This window comes from Sinohyriopsis cumingii, chromosome 4 (genome assembly GCF_028554795.1).
Source record: "Sinohyriopsis cumingii isolate HCF-2022 chromosome 4, ASM2855479v2, whole genome shotgun sequence".
In the NCBI taxonomy this organism is placed as follows: Eukaryota; Metazoa; Mollusca; class Bivalvia; order Unionida; family Unionidae; genus Sinohyriopsis; species Sinohyriopsis cumingii.
In genome coordinates this window covers 30215612-30238607 of record NC_142964.1, presented here as the reverse complement: position 1 = coordinate 30238607, position 22996 = coordinate 30215612, and the positions used below count along the sequence as shown (strand labels likewise).

Genomic DNA, 22996 nt, shown 5'->3' with positions numbered 1-22996 from the left:
TTTCTTAAGTACTATGTTTATGTAAGTGGTCTTTACATCAAACGGCTTGGAAAATGGAAATGAATTTTACAGATAAGCTTTACATTCAAAGGGACATTCGTCTCGTATCCTAAAATAAGTGACGCTCGTCTGCTGCGTACGTTTCCTTTTTAATGACACAGCATTGTTAAACCTGCAACTGTAGTAAGGAAACAGAAAATTCTTTAACGTAACTATAACTTACATCAAATTTTCTTACTTTCGTATGATTTTAAGTGCAAAACAGATATTTACTATAATTTGTCAACGTTGAATCTTTTCAGTAGTTTTTGGCGCAACATACCTTAAAATATTTACCTGTGAATGAAAATGTAGGGCCTTGTTTTGTTGCATCACTAACTTCGTACTTCGGTGAAAATTTTACGTTCAGTTTTTTTATATGGGAATCGGATACTAAAATCACCCTGATCATCCGATATTTAAAAATCGGATTGTTTTTCATAAAACATAGTTTGATATGTTATGTATATTTCTGTCACAACTTCATTCCAATAACTCAGCGCGATCTATATATCAAAATTTGATGACCGAAAAAAGATGTCGCTTCTTGTTATATGACAATTGTAAGAACAGAACATAACTGGTAAAGAAATAAATCTCGTGCACCTCTCTCTCTCTCTCTCTCTCCATTTCAATTATATATCCTCACTAAGTACCTAATTCTAAAAATTCCTAAAAGCGTGAACGAGCCTTTTAAAGCGTAGAAAACGTTTTGAATGCTATGTTTAAAAAGTAAATTCTTCCTCTACATCTTCCTCTTCTTCTTCTTATTCTTCTTCTTATTATTATTATTATTATTGTATAGTTGCTAGCTTCAATGTTTCAACAATTGAAAATATGTCATACTAAACTTAGTATATGCGTTAAGCTATTGTCCTTTTTCTGTTGTTATGGATAATTGATTGCGTTATGTTTACCGTCCTATATTTACTCGATGTTTATCATTTGCTTCCTGTTTATTCAGGCATGGGACCGATGTATAGTACCCCAACTCCTGAATTTATCGACACACCTCTGCAGGCAACGTATCACACGGGGGACCTAGCGGTACTACACTGTTCTATCCACAACCTGGGCACAAAAACCGTAAGTTGATACTGAATGAAGAGATGTATGTATGTATGTATGTATGTATGTGTGTGTGTGTGTGTGTGTGTGCGTGCGTATGTATGTATGTATATATGTATGAGGTACGAAACAGTACAATGTACTAACCTATTTATTACACACTATATAATAATATATAACTGCTTTAAGTTAAAACTTACAACTGTTGAAATAAATTTGTATTTTTTATATTCAAAAGTTTGTAATTCCAGACGCGGATGAATACATTAGGGGAATTCGGATACGTTTTAATATAAAATGGAAATGATGTCATGATGTCATAATACGCGTCTTTATCGACCACATATAAGGCTACCTACGTTCTTGCTTAATGAAAATATGGTACAGTTACCTGATATGTAAAGTCTAAAGTATGAAATTAGAATATATCATAATTATAGGTTGTGGTACATGTACCGTCGGATATATAGGGTGAACACGTAGCTTTGGTACTTGAACTCATCTACGCCAACATACGAGTACTGTCAAGATATCTGACAACATATATTCAATAATCTGTTGTATAGATCTGTTAACGTGTCTGTTGGGACGAACACTGACTAATTAATCAATCATTGGAGTAAATATTTAAACATTACTTTTGATGTGGATTGTCACAAATGCTGGATGCAAATAACGGAGAACCTGTATATCCTTTTGCATTGTGTACATTGAAATGCTATGTACTATGCCGTCGTTATCTCTGGGAGATTTGACACAAACCCACTGGTGCCTGATTATGATGACGTACAAAAGTTACATTGACGATTGTTTTCTTTGTTGCTTGTGAGACATGACGGCACTTTATACACATTATTAGCTACATTTTGCACATGAAATGGGAGCTAGGTGCCTTATCCAGAAACACAAAGCGGCAGCCAACTCGGGATGGTGGCAGCCAACCCTTGAAGGCCGCGACGGATATAAAATCCGCGACCACTCGGTGTACGAGGCCGACACTCTGCCAACTGTGTTTCCGCGATTACTGACGATTGTAGAGGGCATAAATGTTTACACCAACATGATTGTATAGGGACCAGATGTGTCTTCAGAACACTTTTCCACCCAAGATAGATAAAGAAACGTTTTATGAGTTTCACGTGAAAGCAATGATGTCGGTATCAAGAGACAAGGTATATTTAACTGTAAGTGGAGAGGAACAAACGTGTAGTCGAAGCTAGTTGTGTTACAAAATAATATTCAAGAGAATAAGTATGCTATTTTGTATTTCAGTCATCAATTAAGTTATCCGGCAATGTTGTAGAAAACGTTGCTAATTTACAATGACAATCATTAATGTAATTTCTGTAAGCATCATCAGTCATGCCAGCAATATATACAAAATCACACAGTATGAGGAAGGAATACGGTACACATCGAATCTGAGTAAGTACACAAATTTCATTCGGATTCGATTGCAGTACTTTGGGAAGATCTCGTAAACTTTAGAATATCAATCTACGATTATTCAACAAAACAATGAGGTACAACAATATGGAATAAACGGCACCGGTGGCCTAGTGGTTAGAGCGTCCGTTTCGGATGCGGTAGGTCACGGGTTCGAACCCGGTCGAGTCATACCAAAGACTTTTTAAAAAACAGATGCCTTGCTGGGCGCTCAGCATTAAGAGGTTCGTATTAGAAATGGTCGGCCTGGTGGCAGGATAATGTGGCTGGGTGGGACATCATGCTATATGTCTGTGGCATGATGCCTCAGTGTTAGACATCACTATAAACTGTCACACTGCAGATATCGTAGCGATATGACTAAAAAAATTTAAGCTACGTTAAAAATCCAAATCACACAAGGAACAATAGACAACCGTCGAGGGGAGCTTACGCCTTATGCTGTATAAACTGCTCACAAACGTAAATATAATTCTGGAATGGATACAGTCAATTATTGGAGAAAATTGACACCTGATGAAATGAAAAGTCTAGCAGGCAAGGATGAGTAGGCTGAATACGCATCTCTCTGCAAAACATCAACTAATAAACATATGCGGCATTAGATTGAATCAAAGTACAAGTCCATATATTGTATGCCTATTTAGTGTACAGGTACAAAACAGAACACCTACTATACAGACTGAACCGTATCCGACATTGTTGTAAAGTTAACCGAGCTGTTCATTTTAGGACAGCATTATAATAAAACTGCGAAAGTACATGAAAATTTCCGATGTGAAATTAGACTTGTTCATCATGCTTTATTTCTATTATTGAGTGACATGGTCATGAACATGGATAGTGTCGTTGGATACACCAACACTTTACATAAATCGGGTGAATCTGTTAAACCCGTGTTAAGCAATAACACTAATAATGACATAGAAAAGAACGTATTCCAATGGCTGATAAAAAGAATGTAGAAACTGTAGAGAAATTGTTTTTTTTTTTTGTAAAAGATATGTTGTGAAGAAAGATAATGATGATTATGATCCTTTGCAGCATCTCTCATTCGGTTACAATATTCGTACTGCCACAACGGCCAACGCAACTGTGTCGTCACGACACGATTAGGGTTTGATTAGATACTCGTACGTTCAGATTGCACGTTTCTGTGCCTTTGGTAAACGTGCTTTTCAATATATCTTGCACGATCACTTTGTTGCTGTTGGAAAGTTACAAAAATATATTTACCAACAAATAAACAAGGAGTCCTTTTTGTTTATACAAATTGTTAAAGAAACTACTTTAGAATGCTTATTGAAAAATATTTTTTTGGGAGAGGGGCTGGAGGTGTTGGTGGGCTGTTTGGCGGATTGTACGTTTTTACAAGGTGTCCGCTTTATTTGGTTATCGTTATAAAGTGTGAAACTTATAGATGGAATAAATAGAGATCTGAGCAGATATATATAACAGAATGACACGAGCTCCCGTACATGAAATACAACAATTTAATCAATTACATAAACAAACTGTGATAATACGTTACATTAGGAAAACATTACTTCTCTTTTGAAATAAATCATTCAGCGAATTTCAAACAAAAATATATTTATATAAATAACCGATCGGTTTTAAATGATAGAATTGGTTAATCATATAATCGAGTGAACAATCGAAGTCATTGCTTGTACAACGTCATAACCTGCTTATTTCCGGTTCACTACAACTTCACTGTGGCTGTTCTTCATGGTCCTTTCTCGTTTGTTGTCTCCAAACTCTCTATTGTCCCGCATCTGTCAAACTTTGTGTGGGTAGGTGGATACGTAAGTACGTTGATACGTAGATACTTGGATCAGTAGGTACGTGGATACGTCAGTGGAGCTACTTCCCTTTGTGCTTTCAAGCTTTGCAACCTTCTACCGCCAGAATTGTGTCCGTCGACTTTCCAGTCATTTGGTCCCTCGGATAAATGTTTGCGAGAGAATTTCTTCTAAATTCAATATCGGAATCTCCTATATTTGTTCCTCTTGCAGAAAAAAAACATAGACCGACTAAATTTTGCGATGGGGCATATTAAAACAAAGAACTTTGTTTTGGGAAACATCCGCCTTTTTAGCGTAACCAATCAGAATTAAATATATCTACCGCCTTGTGTATATAGACGCCAAAATTGCGGTCAGCCTGACTTCTATATTTCCAGATAACTGATTCTTGACAATTTCAACTCTGACATTTTCGATAAAAAGATCGAAGTTAACCTTTTCCTTCCAGTCTGTCTAACTGTTAAATAAAGGAAGGCTTAATTAAGAACCACCTCCTGTCACGACACAGACATTAAAAATCATTGCAATATAGCGATTTAACACGCGCCTGTCCCCATAAATCTAATTATTTGTTATCTGGCCCAGATTAGTGCCCTCTTTAAAGATCGACCAAAATTTGCACCCTTACAATTTTGTACGCCCACTAATGACAACAAAAGTAGCAAAACATTTCGCTAATTCAGAAGGGACATGCCCAACCATTTTCGCAAGCTAAATGTTTCAACTGCTAATATACATTCTGTACACTCATTCGCTCTCAAGTGTCATAGATCATCATCCAGTGTCTCACCAACTGTACGCTGATGACACGAAAATATACAAATCTAGCCACCCAACTGAAGTTGATGCTACCATCCAAGGTGTAGAGAGGTGCATTTCTGATGTGAATTCATGGATGACTTGTAACAAGCTGCAGATGAATGATGATAAAACTGAGGCCATTCTGATCACAACACAAAGACTTTCTCATTCACATCCTTTACCTAAAACAATAAATATCAGCAACGCCAACATTAAATTCACACAATCAGTACGAAACCTAGGTGTTACTCTGGACATTACTCTCACACTGCACCAACATGTCATGAACATATGCAAGGCTGTATATCTTGAGCTGAGACGCATCAGCTGAATTCGCAGATATCTTTCAGTTGATGCCACTAAAACTTGTGTGTTCATTAGTACTTTCAAGACTGGACTATTGTAACTCAATTCTGTCTGGTTCATCTCAATATCTGCTCCAGAAACTTCAAAAAGTTCAAAAGACAGCTGCTCGGATCATACTTAGAGTACCAAGATCAGAGCACACCTCCCCGCTGCTCTGTACCCTACACTAGCTATCCATTCGATCCAGAATCAAACACAAAATTTGTTCTCTGTGCTACATTTTTACTGTCGGACTCTAGTCCAACATACCTATCTGACCTCACCCATGTGTACACACCAGCAAGATACTTACGCTCCTCTTCTGACAATCGTATACTCATTATTCCCACTATGAAAACGAAGTCATATGGACAACGTTCTTTTGTATACCAGGGCCCAGCAATGTGGAATGAATTGCCCACTGAACTTAGACACAAAGACAATGATCCCATTCAAGAGTGTTCTTAAAACTCGCTTATTTCAACTGCAAGAAAAAACTTAAAGACCTAATAATGTTTTCTACCTTAAATATTTTCAGCATGATTTTTATGTTTTCTAATTTCATGGTGTTTGTTTTTGTAATAATATTATTATGTTTTTTATCTTATAGGTGTTGTCTAAAGTTGTTAAAGCGCTTAGAGCTTCTAAAGATTAGGCGCTATACAAAGTCCTCATTATTATTATTATTAATATATCCAGATAGTGTTGTCTGTGCGTTTTAGCTAACTGAAACAAATAATTGGCAATATTTATTTTAACCTTGTTTATATTTCACAATGAACGAATCAATTTGGCAACCTCTACTAAAACCGATCACAAGCAGAACTACGAAAAAGAACAACAGTTGTTTTATACTTATTACCGCGGTTATAGCAGCTCCCAATTTTGTTGAGCAGTTGCTTCAGCCTTTCACCCAATGGTAATTTGTTTTGATTTGATTAATCCTCTGTAAGTTTTTTCTGAATACTCTCGCAAAATATCCAACTAATTTCTCCTTTTTTTTTCTTTATTTTACTTTCAACTCTTTTCAGGTGTTCCTGTAATGCGGCTTTTTTTTTGGGGGGGGGGATGGGGGATGGGTCTGTTTCTTCGTTGGTGTTATTTTCCAACTAGGCAGTCTGTTTTACATACATATCAACATCATATTGTATATATTTCGTATTAGAATTTACAACGTCGACAGCGTTTCCTTAACCCTTTAATTATATTTCCTGTGATTTAGCAAATAATCGTTACATTGCAATGGAAGCTCGTCGTTTTGACTCCATTCGTGTTAATTATTATTGAAGTATCAGTTTCTGCCTTCCACATGTTTGATAAAAACGGCTTATTTGTATCTTGTTTCGAACCTTGAGCTCGGTTCCTTTTATTGATATAATTTGCGAAATGATAAGTTCTAATATATTTAGACGAGTTGTCGGACTCTGTCATCGTAGTTGTAATATTCACAAGCGAAAATAGTCTTTCGTGTTTCCCAGGTATCTCAAGGTCTATATAACCTGTCCTTAATATAGTGGTCTGTCGGCAGTAGGAACTGTTTGACTATTTGCTAAATCCTCGATCTTTAATTATGTTATGAAATTGTATCCTGCAGGATGTTTGTATGCTTAATTATGCGATACAAATCCACAATAACCATAGCTGAAATAAAAGGTTTAGCTTTCGTCTATTTTTGTGGGCTGTATTATATTGTTTATGTATTACATGTTCTCCATTTGTAATGTATTCCATTTGACAATGTGTGCCGGGGGAACACTTGCATCTGGTACATGACATTGTTTAAATTGGTTTAATGTTAGAAATTATATTTCAAGGTTTTTTCATTGTTTAAAGTGACATCGTAGGTAAGCTTGTAGAGAAATTTTCTAACATATTGAAAATATGTGTATTCAACTTTTAAAGTTAACTTATTAAACCTAATGTTAGATAGTTAACACATACGTTATAATCAAATTAACGTTGACAATGAACTTGAAACAATTTCTTGACAAAACCCCAACTAAGCAGACAACTTTGAAAAAGGGGATTTGCATTAAAATGATGAAAAACTACTCTTACAGGAATAAGAGGAAGAAACTTAAAATATTGCATAATAAAAATCACAACATCACAAGGTCCTGCAATGATATTGTACGAAAGAAATTATAGTTATTCAAGCAGCGGGACCTATTTGATAGGCTGTGTATCAGGTTCATTCGGTCAATATCAAATTTGTTTCTGTTTTCAAAGCTGGTGCAAATGTAAAATCTCTATGAATACAATGACAGAGACTACAGATATTACCAACACTACTGAACAAGACAAAAAGACTTTGTCTATGTAATATGGCGTTGTCCCTATAAACCAGATGAGGTAATAACTATATAAAATAAAAGTGCAAGTCTATATGGGCTGTCTTCTATCTAACAACATGCATGTAAAACCGTTACCATCTTATAAATATCATACCTTCATATATATAAAAAGTAAACACTTCTCCCCTGAAACACATACACAATTCATAATGCAACATAAGTCTAGTCTTTCTGTAGCCCGCAGATTTAATTTGAAAACGGCTATTGAGGTTTACATTTGCTGACCATGTTGGGTTGATTTTGGAAAAGTTGCAAAGCTCATCGTATCTTATTCTGTCGGGCACTGTTCACAATCGAGTACCTAGAAGCCAACGTAATTACACCTCAAAAATCTTTTATTCAGTAAATAGCATGTATTTGATATTAGGATAAATAGCATGTCATATTTGAATGGGAAAGTTCTCATCTTCCGCAACCGTTAATGTGCTATTTATGAGCACAGTAAAAATGAATAAAAAAGGATGTGAGAGGGTCGAGTACACACAGTCTTCATTGTGCGATAAATGAGTCAAATGACACCACGTGCTCCACCATTATATCATACACTGCCAGGATCAACTGATGATAAAATCAGCTGTAGACTTAAAATATTAACAATAATATAAAAGAAGACTTTGTCAAGGAGGTTAAAACTCAGGAGGTGTTAGAAAGAAATATAAAATAGCATTCACAGTATTGAATTTGATGGAGTATAGCATGGCACCATGTTAACTTTATGCGAGAATAACATCAACTAAATTAGGAGTTACAGGAACCGGTGGGTTTGTTTCTGTGATTTTTAGCAGGTTTAGTGCATCATTGATAGGATTTGTTGCAAAAGATTCCAGTGAGACGCTCGTTTATGACAAAGGTTTAGTACATGATGGAACAGTAAAAGATAAGTATCGGTAAGCTAAATAGAAATTCGAAAATGATAGGCAAACCATTACATGTTGATGCAGTCATGATGGGCTTATTTTATGATAGGCAAACCATTACATGTTGATGCAGTCATGATGGGCTTATTTTATGATAGGCAAACCATTACATGTTGATGCAGTCATGATGGGCTTATTTTATGGTAGGCAAACCATTACATGTTGATGCAGTCATGATGGGCTTATTTTATGATAGGCAAACCATTGCATGTTGATGCAGTCATGATGGGCTTATTTTAATGGTAATCTGGTACGAAAAGTGCAAAAGTACAGTCAAGTATAAAAAAGCACATAAAGTTACGACGTTCGAACCTGACTGAAAGATGACTTTGAGGGATTTAAGAAACGAAAGAAACCTGCTTTTTACGCTGTGATAAAATTTAAGAAGAAAGAACCTTTGATGAAGTTTACAGGGAACAGAAAGCTATAATCCATGATTTTCCCAATAATATGAGAATACGTATACAAGGTACTCTTTATTTATCCATTTCGGGAACAGTGTATAGGAAGTTATTTCGCAATCGATCTTTCAAAGAACGGTTTCATATACGTTAATGATTAAAATATAAATCTACCTTCTCAAACAAATTGAGAAAAGAAATCATCAACTAAACACTTCATTACAGAGAATATGTTTTGGTGTTATTTATTACATTGTTACTAATGATCTAAAATCGCACATTATATTAATATTATATCTTCAAGGAGAATAAAACAATGTTTCAAAGTTATGTTACGTAAAATGCTATGTAGTTAGGATTTATTAGCCATATATATATATATATATATATATATATATATATATATATATATATATATATATATATATATATATATATATATATCAAGCAATTACAAAGAGTTACAATAATGAGATTGAATATCAGCATAAATGATGAAGATAACAGAAACATAAACTTGCATCAAATTTCTGTAATATATGATGTTATATGCTATATACGTATGATGACGTGCAATACCTGCGGGTCGTTTATACATCAGTCATTACAACTATAATAAAGCTAATCATTGCATCGTAAAAGAAACACACATACTATCTTAAATAAAATAATGATTTAATAATTGGATCGAAACACAAAGAAGGACCCAACGAGATAGGATGTAAAGTAAATACTGACAGTAGTGTCAACATTTTTTGGTCACTGACAACTAAATATTTATTAATCGTGGTATTAGCCTGTGTTTTGGTAGAATATTAAACACCGTATGCGAAAGGCACTAAATTACTTAAAATGTAAGATCGAGAAAACAAGGTTTCCTGACTGAGTCTTTACATAATCGGATGATGCTTTTCTGCTATAAGCATATACGCACAGTGCTAGTGGATATGATTTAACCGATTCTGACGGTAAGTCAACACTTGTAATAACCGAATAACTTTAACCAGCCCTCTAATGATCAAGCTAAATACAAGGTCACATTTGTTACACTAGGGATGGGCATTAGAAAGTTTGTTGTTTACAAGTTCCTGTAGAAAGAAGGTCTCTAACGATAAGGAAACACATGAACTACACGACGTTTCTGTAGCATAAAAATGCTACAGATGACTGGTAAATGGTTACCAGCTGTTTCGTGCACAACAAACAGGATTAAACAAGGCATTATAAATGATAAATTGAGATAGTTACCGTGCGAGACACCTACTGAGTAGTGAATTGCTACTAAGTATGTACATTTAGCGTGTATGGGGGAAATCTTTAGAATACCTCTCGAATTACTGATACTAACATATCATTCTCTGCTGTATTATTGTGTTCATATAAGAAATGTCAGGTCTATAGAATACTTTCATAAGACTCTGAAGTGATTAAGTATGCTTTTTTAGTGATCATTTTGAAAAATCTGTATGAACAATTGTACAAATGTAAAATCCAGTATCAGATATGGTATCCTTGTGATAGTCACTGTGTAAAGTGTCCAGTTTTGAAAAGTATTGAACCCTAAAGTTGAATGCATTGAGTGTTAAAATTGTATCACATTTAAGCCAGAAATGTCTTTGTGAAGAGTCACTTCGACCTTTCTTATTTTCTCCCTCCGTGTCAGTGTTAAATTTGAAAGACTAGCATCTATGACTCGTTGAGATTTGACCAGTGCATTGCAACGCTATCCTGAGAAAGTAAATCTTTGAGCTACCAAACATAACCGCGTGATAGGAACCCATGTACAATTATCGTTTCAAAGGGAAATTGATATGCAACTTAGTTCAGAGATTCTAGTCTTTCTAAAAACTGACGAAAGAAATGATTATCTTGGGAAAAATTTAGAAAGCGCTGCATACGATTGGTCAGAGTAAATTAAAGTGTATGCTTTGGAAGTAATTTGACTTTAAAGTGACGACCTTGGTCGAAATTATTTAGTCCGTAATTCCTAAGAGAGGAGACGTTTGGCCTCGAGGATGCCTAAAAAAATAGTGATTTCTTCGTCAAACAAGAAAAGGGACCAGGTTGCTCTCTTGTAAGAAAAGACAGGTTTTAGTGCTAAGACGCACAATTTCTGAAAGAGAACATCATTAAGGTACGCAATTTTAACTTTTCACGTAATTTTCTATTTTTGATTATTTGTTTTATGCAAATGTGTTTGATATGACTAGGATCCATATTATATATCGTTCATTCGATGTCATGGAAATATATTAATGCTAGAGTTGTTATGCAATTTATATCTTTAATTTTACAGTTACTAGTTCATTGAAAGAATTGATTATTGCATGCGATTAAAATTTTCATATGTGTATGATTTCATAGGTTATATGAAATAACTTCCTTTGTTAGGACGATACTTATTGTCGTCAGTTAACGATAATCGCATATCTATATCTGATTTTGTAATGTTTAAATAATGTTGTAAGTTAGGAATTGCTGTGAGCTAGAATTTGATGAACTTTATGCAAACGTAATCGAGTATGTAGTAGAATAGGTAAAGAGATACGGTAATGTTAGATACACCGCTCATGTGTTCATTTATGGTCGTTCGCTGTGAAGCGAGAGTGGTGATCTATCGAATTAGTTCAGAATTTATGCAGTGCTTGGATAGTAGTTATTTTTCTGAGTAACGTAAGTGAGGCAATTTTATGTACGTATAGGAAGTGATCCGTATAGAGATTTTGGGGTAATTTTGTCCTTTAAGGAAACAGCTTTCTGGGGGAGACAGAATAGTCCGAAGATGGAAGGCGGAAGTCCGGAAATAGATAACGTGTTCAGAATGAAAGACTAGGAAGTCCAGAACAGATGAAGCGTTCAGAATAGGAAGACTAGAGAATAGGAAGACGTGATGCACGGCTCACGAGATTAAGGTGATGCAATCAGTCGTGGACAGTGCGCTCTTTTCATCACTCGTTAGTATGATGAAATACATCCAAATTAGACCCTGCTATTAAATTCTGTTGACATAACTTAGATTGAATTAGAGTTGCCGTTAGTAATTGTTATTGATTAAATTTTGTTATTTTCCCTGTCTAAGGGGGGCTTGTATTGTACTACTTCTTTCCAGTAGTCTTGCTCAGTTCTCTGTTGATATTCTATCTACCCATTCCCACCGATCTATAAAATCGAGGGAGGTCATTCTATAGATAACTCTAACCAAATTCAATTAACCACCCCTCTTACTAAGAAGGCGAAGTTACACGCTGCTTTCTGGTACTTTATGTTACTTTTAATGTCATTGTAGAAGTGTTCTGTCTCAATATGTATGCATATAGAAAAACCACAGGTCATCAATAGTCTCGATTTATTACCCTATTTGCTTTTCAGTTTGTTTTAGTAAAATCCATGCATTAAGCATTTAGATAGCACAGTAAATCTATCCTAAGATTGCGTGCATAATATTCTGTTCTTTTCTTTTAAATTGATTATCTAGAAGTAACTGTCAATAATTGTTCTCCGAGCATTTCTAATATTTGAAAACAATCATTTTTATCAGTACTTATTTTGACTGTTTTACATTTGCTCAAATTTATTTACCGATCACTCTATAATTCGTTAACTTGAACAAGCACTTTTGTCTTCATTTGCTTCTTTTTTATCTCAATTTATATTTTCACTTTTGTACCCAATCGTATGTAGACCTTTCTTCTTCGTTTTCAATATACGTAATAGTTTTGGTACAGTTTCCTCTGTTCCCTTCTAAATGTCAATCACTTTTTGCAAGAGAGATCATAGTTATACAATTCCAATAGAATTCACTTCCAAAATACAATCGGAATCCTCATCATCCAATATTTCTAATACATTTTTATCCTCGAATGACATATATGTTTATAATTTGCACAGCTAAAGTTATTTCAACGTATATAATTGCGCATGTCCAATTGGTAAAGGTTGTTAGTGATCTAAGTACCCAAAAAATGAACTTGACATTGATATTTCGGGCTCATTACCTTTGTTTATGTTACTCTTGTCCAGCTTGTATGCGCGATTTCCTTCAGTGTGACTTTGAAGTATTGTGTTAATTCCACTTCTGATTCCACACTGAATCATCAAGAATGTACCCTGCTTTATCATCAGTTCTAATACAATACCCAATACCTTTTGATGAAGCCGTGTGATCTGTTCTAATCAGTTCTAATACACCACCCGATACCTTTTGATGAAGCCGTGTGATCTGTTCTAATCAGTTCTACTACAATACCCGATACTTTTGATGAAGCTCTGTGATCTGTACTAATCAGTTCTAATACAACACCCGATACCTTTTGATGAAGCTGTGTGATCTATTCTAATCAGTTCTAATACAACACCCGATACCTTTTGATGAAGCTGTGTGATCTTTTCAAATCAGTTCTAATACAATACCCGATACCTTTTGATGAAGCTGTGTGATCTATTCTAATCAGTTCTAATACAACACCCGATACCTTTTGATGAAGCTGTGTGATCTATTCTAATCAGTTCTAATACAACACCCGATACCTTTTGATGAAGCTGTGTGATCTTTTCTAATCAGTTCTAATACAATACCCGATACCTTTTGATGAAGCTGTGTGATCTATTCTAATCAGTTCTAATACAACACCCGATACCTTTTGATGAAGCCGTGTGATCTATTCTAATCAGTTCTAATACACCGCCCGATACCTTTTGATGAAACCGTATGATCTATTCTAATCAGTTCTAATACAATACCCAATGCCTTTTGATGAAGCTGTGTGATCTGTTCTAATCAATTCTAATACAACACCCGATACCTTTTGATGAAGCCGTGTGATCTGTTCTAATCAGTTCTAATACAATACCCGATACCTTTTGATGAAGCCGTGTGGTCTGTTCTAATCAGATCTAATACAATACCCGATACCTTTTGATGAAGCTGTGTGATCTATTCTAATCAGTTCTAATACAATACCCGATGCCTTTTGATGAAGCTGTGTCATCTATTCTAATCAGTTCTAATACAACACCCGATACCTTTTGATGACGCCGTGTGATCTATTATAATCAGTTCTAATACAACACCCGATGCCTTTTGATGAAGCTGTGTCATCTATTGCAATCAGTTCTAATACAACACCCGATAACTTTTCATAAAGCCGTGTGATCTATTTTAATCAGATCTAATACAATACCCGATGCCTTTTGATGAAGCCGTGTGATCGATTCTAATCAGTTCTAATACAATAGCCGATACCTTTTGATGAAGCTGTGTGATCGATTTTAATCAGTTCTAATACAACACCCGATGTCTTTTGATGAAGCTGTGTGATCTATTCTAATCAGTTCTAATACAACACCCGATACCTTTTGATGAAGCCGTGTGATCTGTTCTAATCAGTTCTAATGCAATACCCGATTCCTTTTGATGAAGCTGTGTGATCTGTTCTAATCAGCTCTAATACAACACCCGATACCTTTTGATGAAGCCGTGTGATCTATTCTAATCAGTTCTAATACAATACCCGATGCCTTTTGATGAAGCCGTGTGATCTATTCAAATCAATTCTAATACAATACCCAATACCTTTTGATGAAACCGTGTGATCTGTTCTAATCAGTTCTAATACAACACCCGATACCTTTTGATGAAGCCGTGTGATCTGTTCTAATCAGTTCTAATACAATACCCTATACCTTTTGATGAAGCTCTGTGATCTGTACTAATCAGTTCTAATACAACACCCGATACCTTTTGATGAAGCTGTGTGATCTTTTCTAATCAGTTCTAATACAACACCCGATACCTTTTGATGAAGCTGTGTGATCTATTCTAATCAGTTCTAATACAATACCCGATACCTTTTGATGAAGCTGTGTGATCTATTCTAATCAGTTCTAATACAACACCCGACACCTTTTGATGAAGCCGTGTGATCTGTTCTAATCAGTTCTAATACAATACCCTATACCTTTTGATGATGCTCTGTGATCTGTACTAATCAGTTCTAATACAACACCCGATACCTTTTGATGAAGCTGTGTGATCTATTCTAATCAGTTCTAATACAACACCCGATACCTTTTGATGAAGCTGTGTAATCTTTTCTAATCAGTTCTAATACAATACCCGATACCTTTTGATGAAGCTGTGTGATCTATTCTAATCAGTTCTAATACAACACCCGATACCTTTTGATGAAACCGTGTGATCTATTCTAATCAGTTCTAATACAATACCCAATGCCTTTTGATGAAGCTGTGTGATCTATTCTAATCAGTTCTAATACAATACCCAATGCCTTTTCATGAAGCCGTGTGATCTATTCTAATCAGTTCTAATACAACACCCGATACCTTCTGATGAAGCAGTGTGATCTGTTCTAATCAGTTCTAATACAACACCCGATACCTTTTGACGAAGCTGTGTGATCTATTCTAATCAGTTCTAATACAACACCCGATACCTTTTGATGAAGCCATGTGATCTGTTCTAATCAATTCTAATACAACACCCGATACCTTTTGATGAAGCCGTGTGATCTGTTCTAATCAGTTCTAATACAATACCCGATACCTTTTGATGAAACCGTGTGATCTGTTCTAATCAGTTCTAATACAACACCCGATACCTTTTGATGAAGCTGTGTGATCTATTCTAATCAGTTCTAATATAATACCCGATACCTTTTGATGAAGCTGTGTCATCTATTCTAATCAGTTCTAATAGAACACCCGATGCCTTTTGATGAAGCTGTGTCATCTATTCTAATCAGTTCTAATACAACACCCGATACCTTTTGATGAAGCCGTGTGATCTATTATAATCAGTTCTAATACAACACCCGATGCCTTTTGATGAAGCTGTGTGATCTGTTGCAATCAGTTCTAATACAACACCCGATAACTTTTGATAAAGCCGTGTGATCTATTTTAATCAGATCTAATACAATACCCGATGCCTTTTGATGAAGCCGTGTGATCGATTCTAATCTGTTCTAATACAATAGCCGATACCTTTTGATGAAGCTGTGTGATCGATTTTAATCAGTTCTAATACAACACCCGATGTCTTTTGATGAAGCTGTGTGATCTATTCTAATCAGTTCTAATACAACACCCGATAGCTTTTGATGAAGCCGTGTGATCTGTTCTAATCAGTTCTAATGCAATACCCGATTCCTTTTGATGAAGCTGTGTGATCTGTTCTAATCAGTTTTAATACAACACCCGATGCCTTTTGATGAAGCTGTGTGATCTGTTCTAATCAGTTCTAATACAATACCCGATGCCTTTTGATGAAGCTGTGTGATCTATTCTAATCAGTTCTAATACAATACCCGATGCCTTTTCATGAAGCCGTGTGATCTGTTCTAATCAGTTCTAATACAACGCCCGATACCTTTTGATGAAGCCGTGTGATCTGTTCTAATCAGTTCTAATACAATAGCCTATACCTTTTGATGAAGTTCTGTGATCTGTACTAATCAGTTCTAATACAACACCCGATACCTTTTGATGAAGCTGTGTCATCTATTCTAATCAGTTCTAATACAACACCCGATGCCTTTTGATGAAGCTGTGTGATCTATTGCAATCAGTTCTAATACAACACCCGATAACTTTTCATAAAGCCGTGTGATCTATTTTAATCAGATCTAATACAATACCCGATGCCTTTTGATGAAGCCGTATGATCGATTCTAATCAGTTCTAATACAATCGCCGATACCTTTTGATGAAGCTGTGTGATTGATTTTAATCAGTTCTAATACAACACCCGATGTCTTTTGATGAAGCTGTGTGATCTATTCTAATCAGTTCTAATACAACACCCGATACCTTTTGATGAAGCCGTGTGATCTGTTCTAATCAGTTCTAATGCAATACCCGATTCCTTTTGATGAAGCTGTGTGATCTGTTCTAATCAGTTCTAATACAACACCCGATACCTTTTGATGAAGCCGTGTGATCTATTCTAATCAGTTCTAATACAATACCCGATGCCTTTTGATGAAGCCGTGTGATCTATTCAAATCAATTCTAATACAATACCCAATACCTTTTGATGAAACCGTGTGATCTGTTCTAATCAGTTCTAATACAACACCCGATACCTTTTGATGAAGCCGTGTGATCTGTTCTAATCAGTTCTAATACAATACCCTATACCTTTTGATGAAGCTCTGTGATCTGTACTAATCAGTTCTAATACAACACCCGATACCTTTTGATGAAGCTGTGTGATCTTTTCTAATCAGTTCTAATACAATACCCGATACCTTTTGATGAAGCTGTGTGATCTATTCTAATCAGTTCTAATACAACACCCGACACCTTTTGATGAAGCCGTGTGATCTATTCTAATCAGTTCTAATACACCACCCGATACCTTTTGATGAAGCCGTGTGATCTGTTCTAATCAGTTCTAATACAATACCCTATACCTTTTGATGATGCTCTGTGATCTGTACTAATCAGTTCTAATACAACACCCGATACCTTTTGATGAAGCTGTGTGATCTATTCTAATCAGTTCTAATACAACACCCGATACCTTTTGATGAAGCTGTGTAATCTTTTCTAATCAGTTCTAATACAACACCCGATACCTTTTGACGAAGCTGTGTGATCTGTTCTAATCAGTTCTAATACAACACCCGATACCTTTTGATGAAGCCATGTGATCTGTTCTAATCAATTCTAATACAACACCAGATACCTTTTGATGAAGCCGTGTGATCTGTTCTAATCAGTTCTAATACAATACCCGATACCTTTTGATGAAACCGTGTGATCTGTTCTAATCAGTTCTAATACAACACCCGATACCTTTTGATGAAGCTGTGTGATCTATTCTAATCAGTTCTAATACAATACCCGATACCTTTTGATGAAGCTGTGTCATCTATTCTAATCAGTTCTAATACAACACCCGATGCCTTTTGATGAAGCTGTGTGATCTATTCTAATCAGTTCTAATACAACACCCGATACCTTTTGATGAAGCCGTGTGATCTATTATAATCAGTTCTAATACAACACCCGATGCCTTTTGATGAAGCTGTGTGATCTGTTGCAATCAGTTCTAATACAACACCCGATAACTTTTGATAAAGCCGTGTGATCTATTTTAATCAGATCTAATACAATACCCGATGCCTTTTGATGAAGCCGTGTGATCGATTCTAATCTGTTCTAATACAATAGCCGATACCTTTTGATGAAGCTGTGTGATCGATTTTAATCAGTTCTAATACAACACCCGATGTCTTTTGATGAAGCTGTGTGATCTATTCTAATCAGTTCTAATACAACACCCGATACCTTTTGATGAAGCCGTGTGATCTGTTCTAATCAGTTCTAATGCAATACCCGATTCCTTTTGATGAAGCTGTGTGATCTGTTCTAATCAGTTTTAATACAACACCCGATACCTTTTGATGAAGCCGTGTGATCTATTCTAATCAGTTCTAATACAATACCCGATGCCTTTTGATGAAGCTGTGTGATCTATTCTAATCAGTTCTAATACAATACCCAATGCCTTTTCATGAAGCCGTGTGATCTGTTCTAATCAGTTCTAATACAACGCCCGATACCTTTTGATGAAGCCGTGTGATCTGTTCTAATCAGTTCTAATACAATACCCTATACCTTTTGATGAAGTTCTGTGATCTGTACTAATCAGTTCTAATACAACACCCGATGCCTTTTGATGAAGCTGTGTGATCTATTGCAATCAGTTCTAATACAACACCCGATAACTTTTGATAAAGTCGTGTGATCTATTTTAATCAGATCTAATACAATACCCAATGCCTTTTGATGAAGCCGTGTGATCGATTCTAATCAGTTCTAATACAATAGCCGATACCTTTTGATGAAGCTGTGTGATCGATTTTAATCAGTTCTAATACAACTCCCGATGTCTTTTGATGAAGCTGTGTGATCTATTCTAATCAGTTCTAATACAACACCCGATACCTTTTGATGAAGCCGTGTGATCTATTCTAATCAGTTCTAATACAACACCCGATACCTTTTGATGAAGCTGTGTGATCTTTTCTAATCAGTTCTAATACAATACCCGATACCTTTTGATGAAGCTGTGTGATCTATTCTAATGAGTTCTAATACAACACCCGATACCTTTTGATGAAGCCGTGTGATCTATTCTAATCAGTTCTAATACACCACCCGATACCTTTTGATGAAACCGTGTGATCTATTCTAATCAGTTCTAATACAATACCCAATGCCTTTTGATGAAGCCGTGTGATCTATTCTAATCAATTCTAATACAATACTCGATACCTTTTGATGAAGCCATGTGATCTATTCTAATCAGTTCTAATACAACACCCGATACCTTTTGATGAAGCAGTGTGTTCTGTTCTAATCAGTTCTAATACAACACCCGATACCTTTTGACGAAGCTGTGTGATCTGTTCTAATCAGTTCTAATACAACACCCGATACCTTTTGATGAAGCCGTGTGATCTGTTCTAATCAATTCTAATACAACACCCGATACCTTTTGATGAAGCCGTGTGATCTGTTCTAATCAGTTCTAATACAATACCCGATACCTTTTGATGAAGCTGTGTGATCTATTCTAGTCAGTTCTAATACAATACCCGATACCTTTTGATGAAGCTGTGTGATCTATTCTAATCAGTTCTAATACAACTCCCGATACCTTTTGATGAAGCTGTGTGATCTGTTCTAATCAGTTCTAATACAATACCCGATACCTTTTGATGAAGCTGTGTGATCTGTTCTATGTGCAGAATGACCAGGATCTTGTCTGCAATTTTTCACGCAGAATTTCCTAAACGTCTCAAAATTGTTTTATAGTATCAGTATATTTTGTTCATTAATAGTCACCAAAGTACATCACCAAATATTGTCAGTGATGTAGATCACCAAATGTTGTCAGTCATGTTGATCACGAAATGTTGTCAGTCATGTAGATCATCAAATGTTTTCAGTCATATAGATCACCAAATACTGTCAGTCATATAGATCACCAAATGTTGTCAGTCATGTAGATCACCAAATATTGTCAGTCATGTAGATCACCAAATGTTGTCGGTCATGTAGATCACCAAATACTGTCAGTCATGTAAATGATCAAATGTTGTCAGTCATGTAGATCACGAAATGTTGTGAGGTAAAAATATTCTATGACTTCCCTAGCCTAGTTACAATCGTCACTCGACATCATTTGAATTATTTATATGTGAGTAAAGCTTTTAAATGCTATTCATGTATTCGTACGGTTAAATGTCTTTTCCTATGTATCATTTGCTTTATTCACCTTTTCTTTAGTTTTTTAAATATATATTTAACTGTTTTATATTTCGTTTATCAATACATATGTCAATATATTTACCTCGTATTTATAGATGCGGAAAGTCTTTTTTTATTCACTTCAACTTTTCATATTTTAGTCTTTAGACAAACCTCATGCGTTGTGACAATGTTCTTGGTCGTTCTGATTATTTTATTTCCTCAACAGTTCCAGGAACATCTCACCGTTTGTGTTCTGCCTTTTAGTTTCCCAATAATAGGTACCTCTCACCAGCCACTATTGTCGCCATCCCTAGGGCTGATTAACCAGACTCTTTAAATCAAGCAGTCATTGATGCCATAACGATAACGTGGTTTAAGCCTTATACTCTAATCATTAGCATGAGCAGTTCATTTGTATCATATATACGGTTACTTCGCGTCAAATATGCGGTTATTTCGCATCAAATATATGATTGCTTCGCATCAAATATACGGTTACTTCGCATGAAATATGCAATCACTACGCATCTAATATACGGTTGCTTCGCATCAAATATACGGTTACTACATCAAAAATACGGTTTCTTCGCATCAAATATACGGTTACTTCACATCAAAAATACGGTTACTTCGCATCAGTTATACGGTTACTTCGCATCAAATATACGGTTACTTCGAATCAAATATACGGTTACTTCGCATCAATTATACGGTTTCTTCGCATCAAATATAGGTTACTTTGCATCAAAAATATGGTTACTTCGCACCAAATATACGATTACTTCGCATCAAATATACGGTTACTTTGCATCAAATATATGGTTACTTCGCATCAAATGTACGATTACTTCACATCAAATATACGGTTACTTCGCATCAAATATACGATTACTTCGAATCAAATGTATGAATAGATGGCCGCTCTCATTAATGCGCTCCATACTGTCTTATCTGCAATTGTTGTATAAACCATAATCTGCGCTGCAAATGATGTTGAGTGTTGCTAAATGTACTTATAATTTACCCAGTGTTATAAACAGCTTTAAGCAAAAGAGATGACTCATAACTGTCAGCACACTACATAGTTGTTTGCTTTCAAACACCTGTATATTCTGCACACTTGTCGATTTAAACTCCCATTCTGTCATTTTATCATATCCAGTTATTAATTTTGTAAAATGTAAAAGAAACGTTCACCCAGTGCTCAAAACCTACGTTATCTAAAGCAATGTGGTATAATCAGCACCATACCCACAAAAAGCATGTAACCGGGATAAAATAAATCACGACATGCTCCAAGTAATGGACGTATCCATAGTTATCCACTATTTAATATGTCCCTGAGCACACGATTTTGTTCTAAGTTTTACATAAATGACCTTTACAATACGGATTTACGGAATAAAAAGAAAAACTTTAGCAACATGATTGATGCAGTACTATCCGGATAATTGGCTCGTCCGTGTTTGATTTGGATCCGTGTTTCTTATTAGCTTTTGTGGAAGTAATCAGGGAACCAAACTATCTTCACAATAGTACATCAGACGCTTTAAACTCTACATATCTTTTCATGGTAAGCGTCTGCATGATCAAACTGTTGATTGTAGAATTTTTTAGGTGCAAGGGACAGTTCTTTTGCACATATGTAATGCCGCATTCTCCCGGCCAAGTATAACAAATCATAAAAATTAAAATACACAAGTGAGGTCAAAATGGTCCATATTTTGGATAATTATATTAAAACGAAGCAGAAGAATATTATTCACATGACCAGAGAAGTCAATGGCAGTTCATAGCAAAAAGGGTTTATGGACCCCAACCCTAAATTTATACCTTTTATTTTCACTTCCGAGGGTCATTTTGACACTATATGATGCTCATAGTTCAAATACAAGCCCTTTTCATTGGTAATAATTCTGCAAAACATTGTCTACTAAACAGGCGGATGCAATTGGGAATCGTTGTCATCCAAGCTGTTTTTGAGATATTCTACTTGCCCTGAACCAACCGTGTTTACTGCTGGGGCGGGTGGGGGTGGGGGCTAGCTCTTATTCCTAGCTGACTATTGGTATTTCGCTATCTACATACTGCAGAGTAACTGTGGGAGGTGTACATGCCTCACATCAGTCTAAAAAAAAATACAAGCCTAGTTCACAAATATATTCAGATCTTTAGTAAACAATAATAGCTGAAAATGTCACACTATAGCCTTAAAATAAGAAATGTGACATCGGCCAATTTACGAAACTATCACCTGCCACGTTAAAAATGGCTTTCAGCTACCGACACATGTTAAAGACGAAGGAAAAAAATAAGCCTCTTAAAAAGATTTAATAATCAGTACAGATGAATAAAAGGAATATTCAAATTATTTGAAAAACAAGAGGAAGTTACACGCTTGCGTTTATTAGTTTACCGTTACCATCTTGTCGTTTTACCTTCAACTCTTTGGTTTTATATCGCTGTTCGATACGAAAACTTTTACCATTTATAAATGATCTTACATATAACCTTTTATGCGGCGCTAAATAGCC

General features: G+C 35.5%; 1 protein-coding gene across 3 annotated transcripts in view; it reads left to right on the top strand.

Moving 5' to 3' along the window:
• Nucleotides 1–22996, top strand: part of LOC149800877 (zwei Ig domain protein zig-8-like) — a 44915-nt gene that overhangs the window by 8233 nt on the left and 13686 nt on the right. For all 3 annotated transcript variants that reach the window (XM_089954898.1, XM_089954897.1, XM_089954896.1), the window contains exon 2: nucleotides 1004–1125. In XM_089954898.1, the coding sequence (XP_089811024.1) occupies nucleotides 1006–1125 (120 nt within the window). In that variant the 5' untranslated portion in view covers nucleotides 1004–1005. The remainder of the gene's footprint in view (nucleotides 1–1003; nucleotides 1126–22996) is intronic.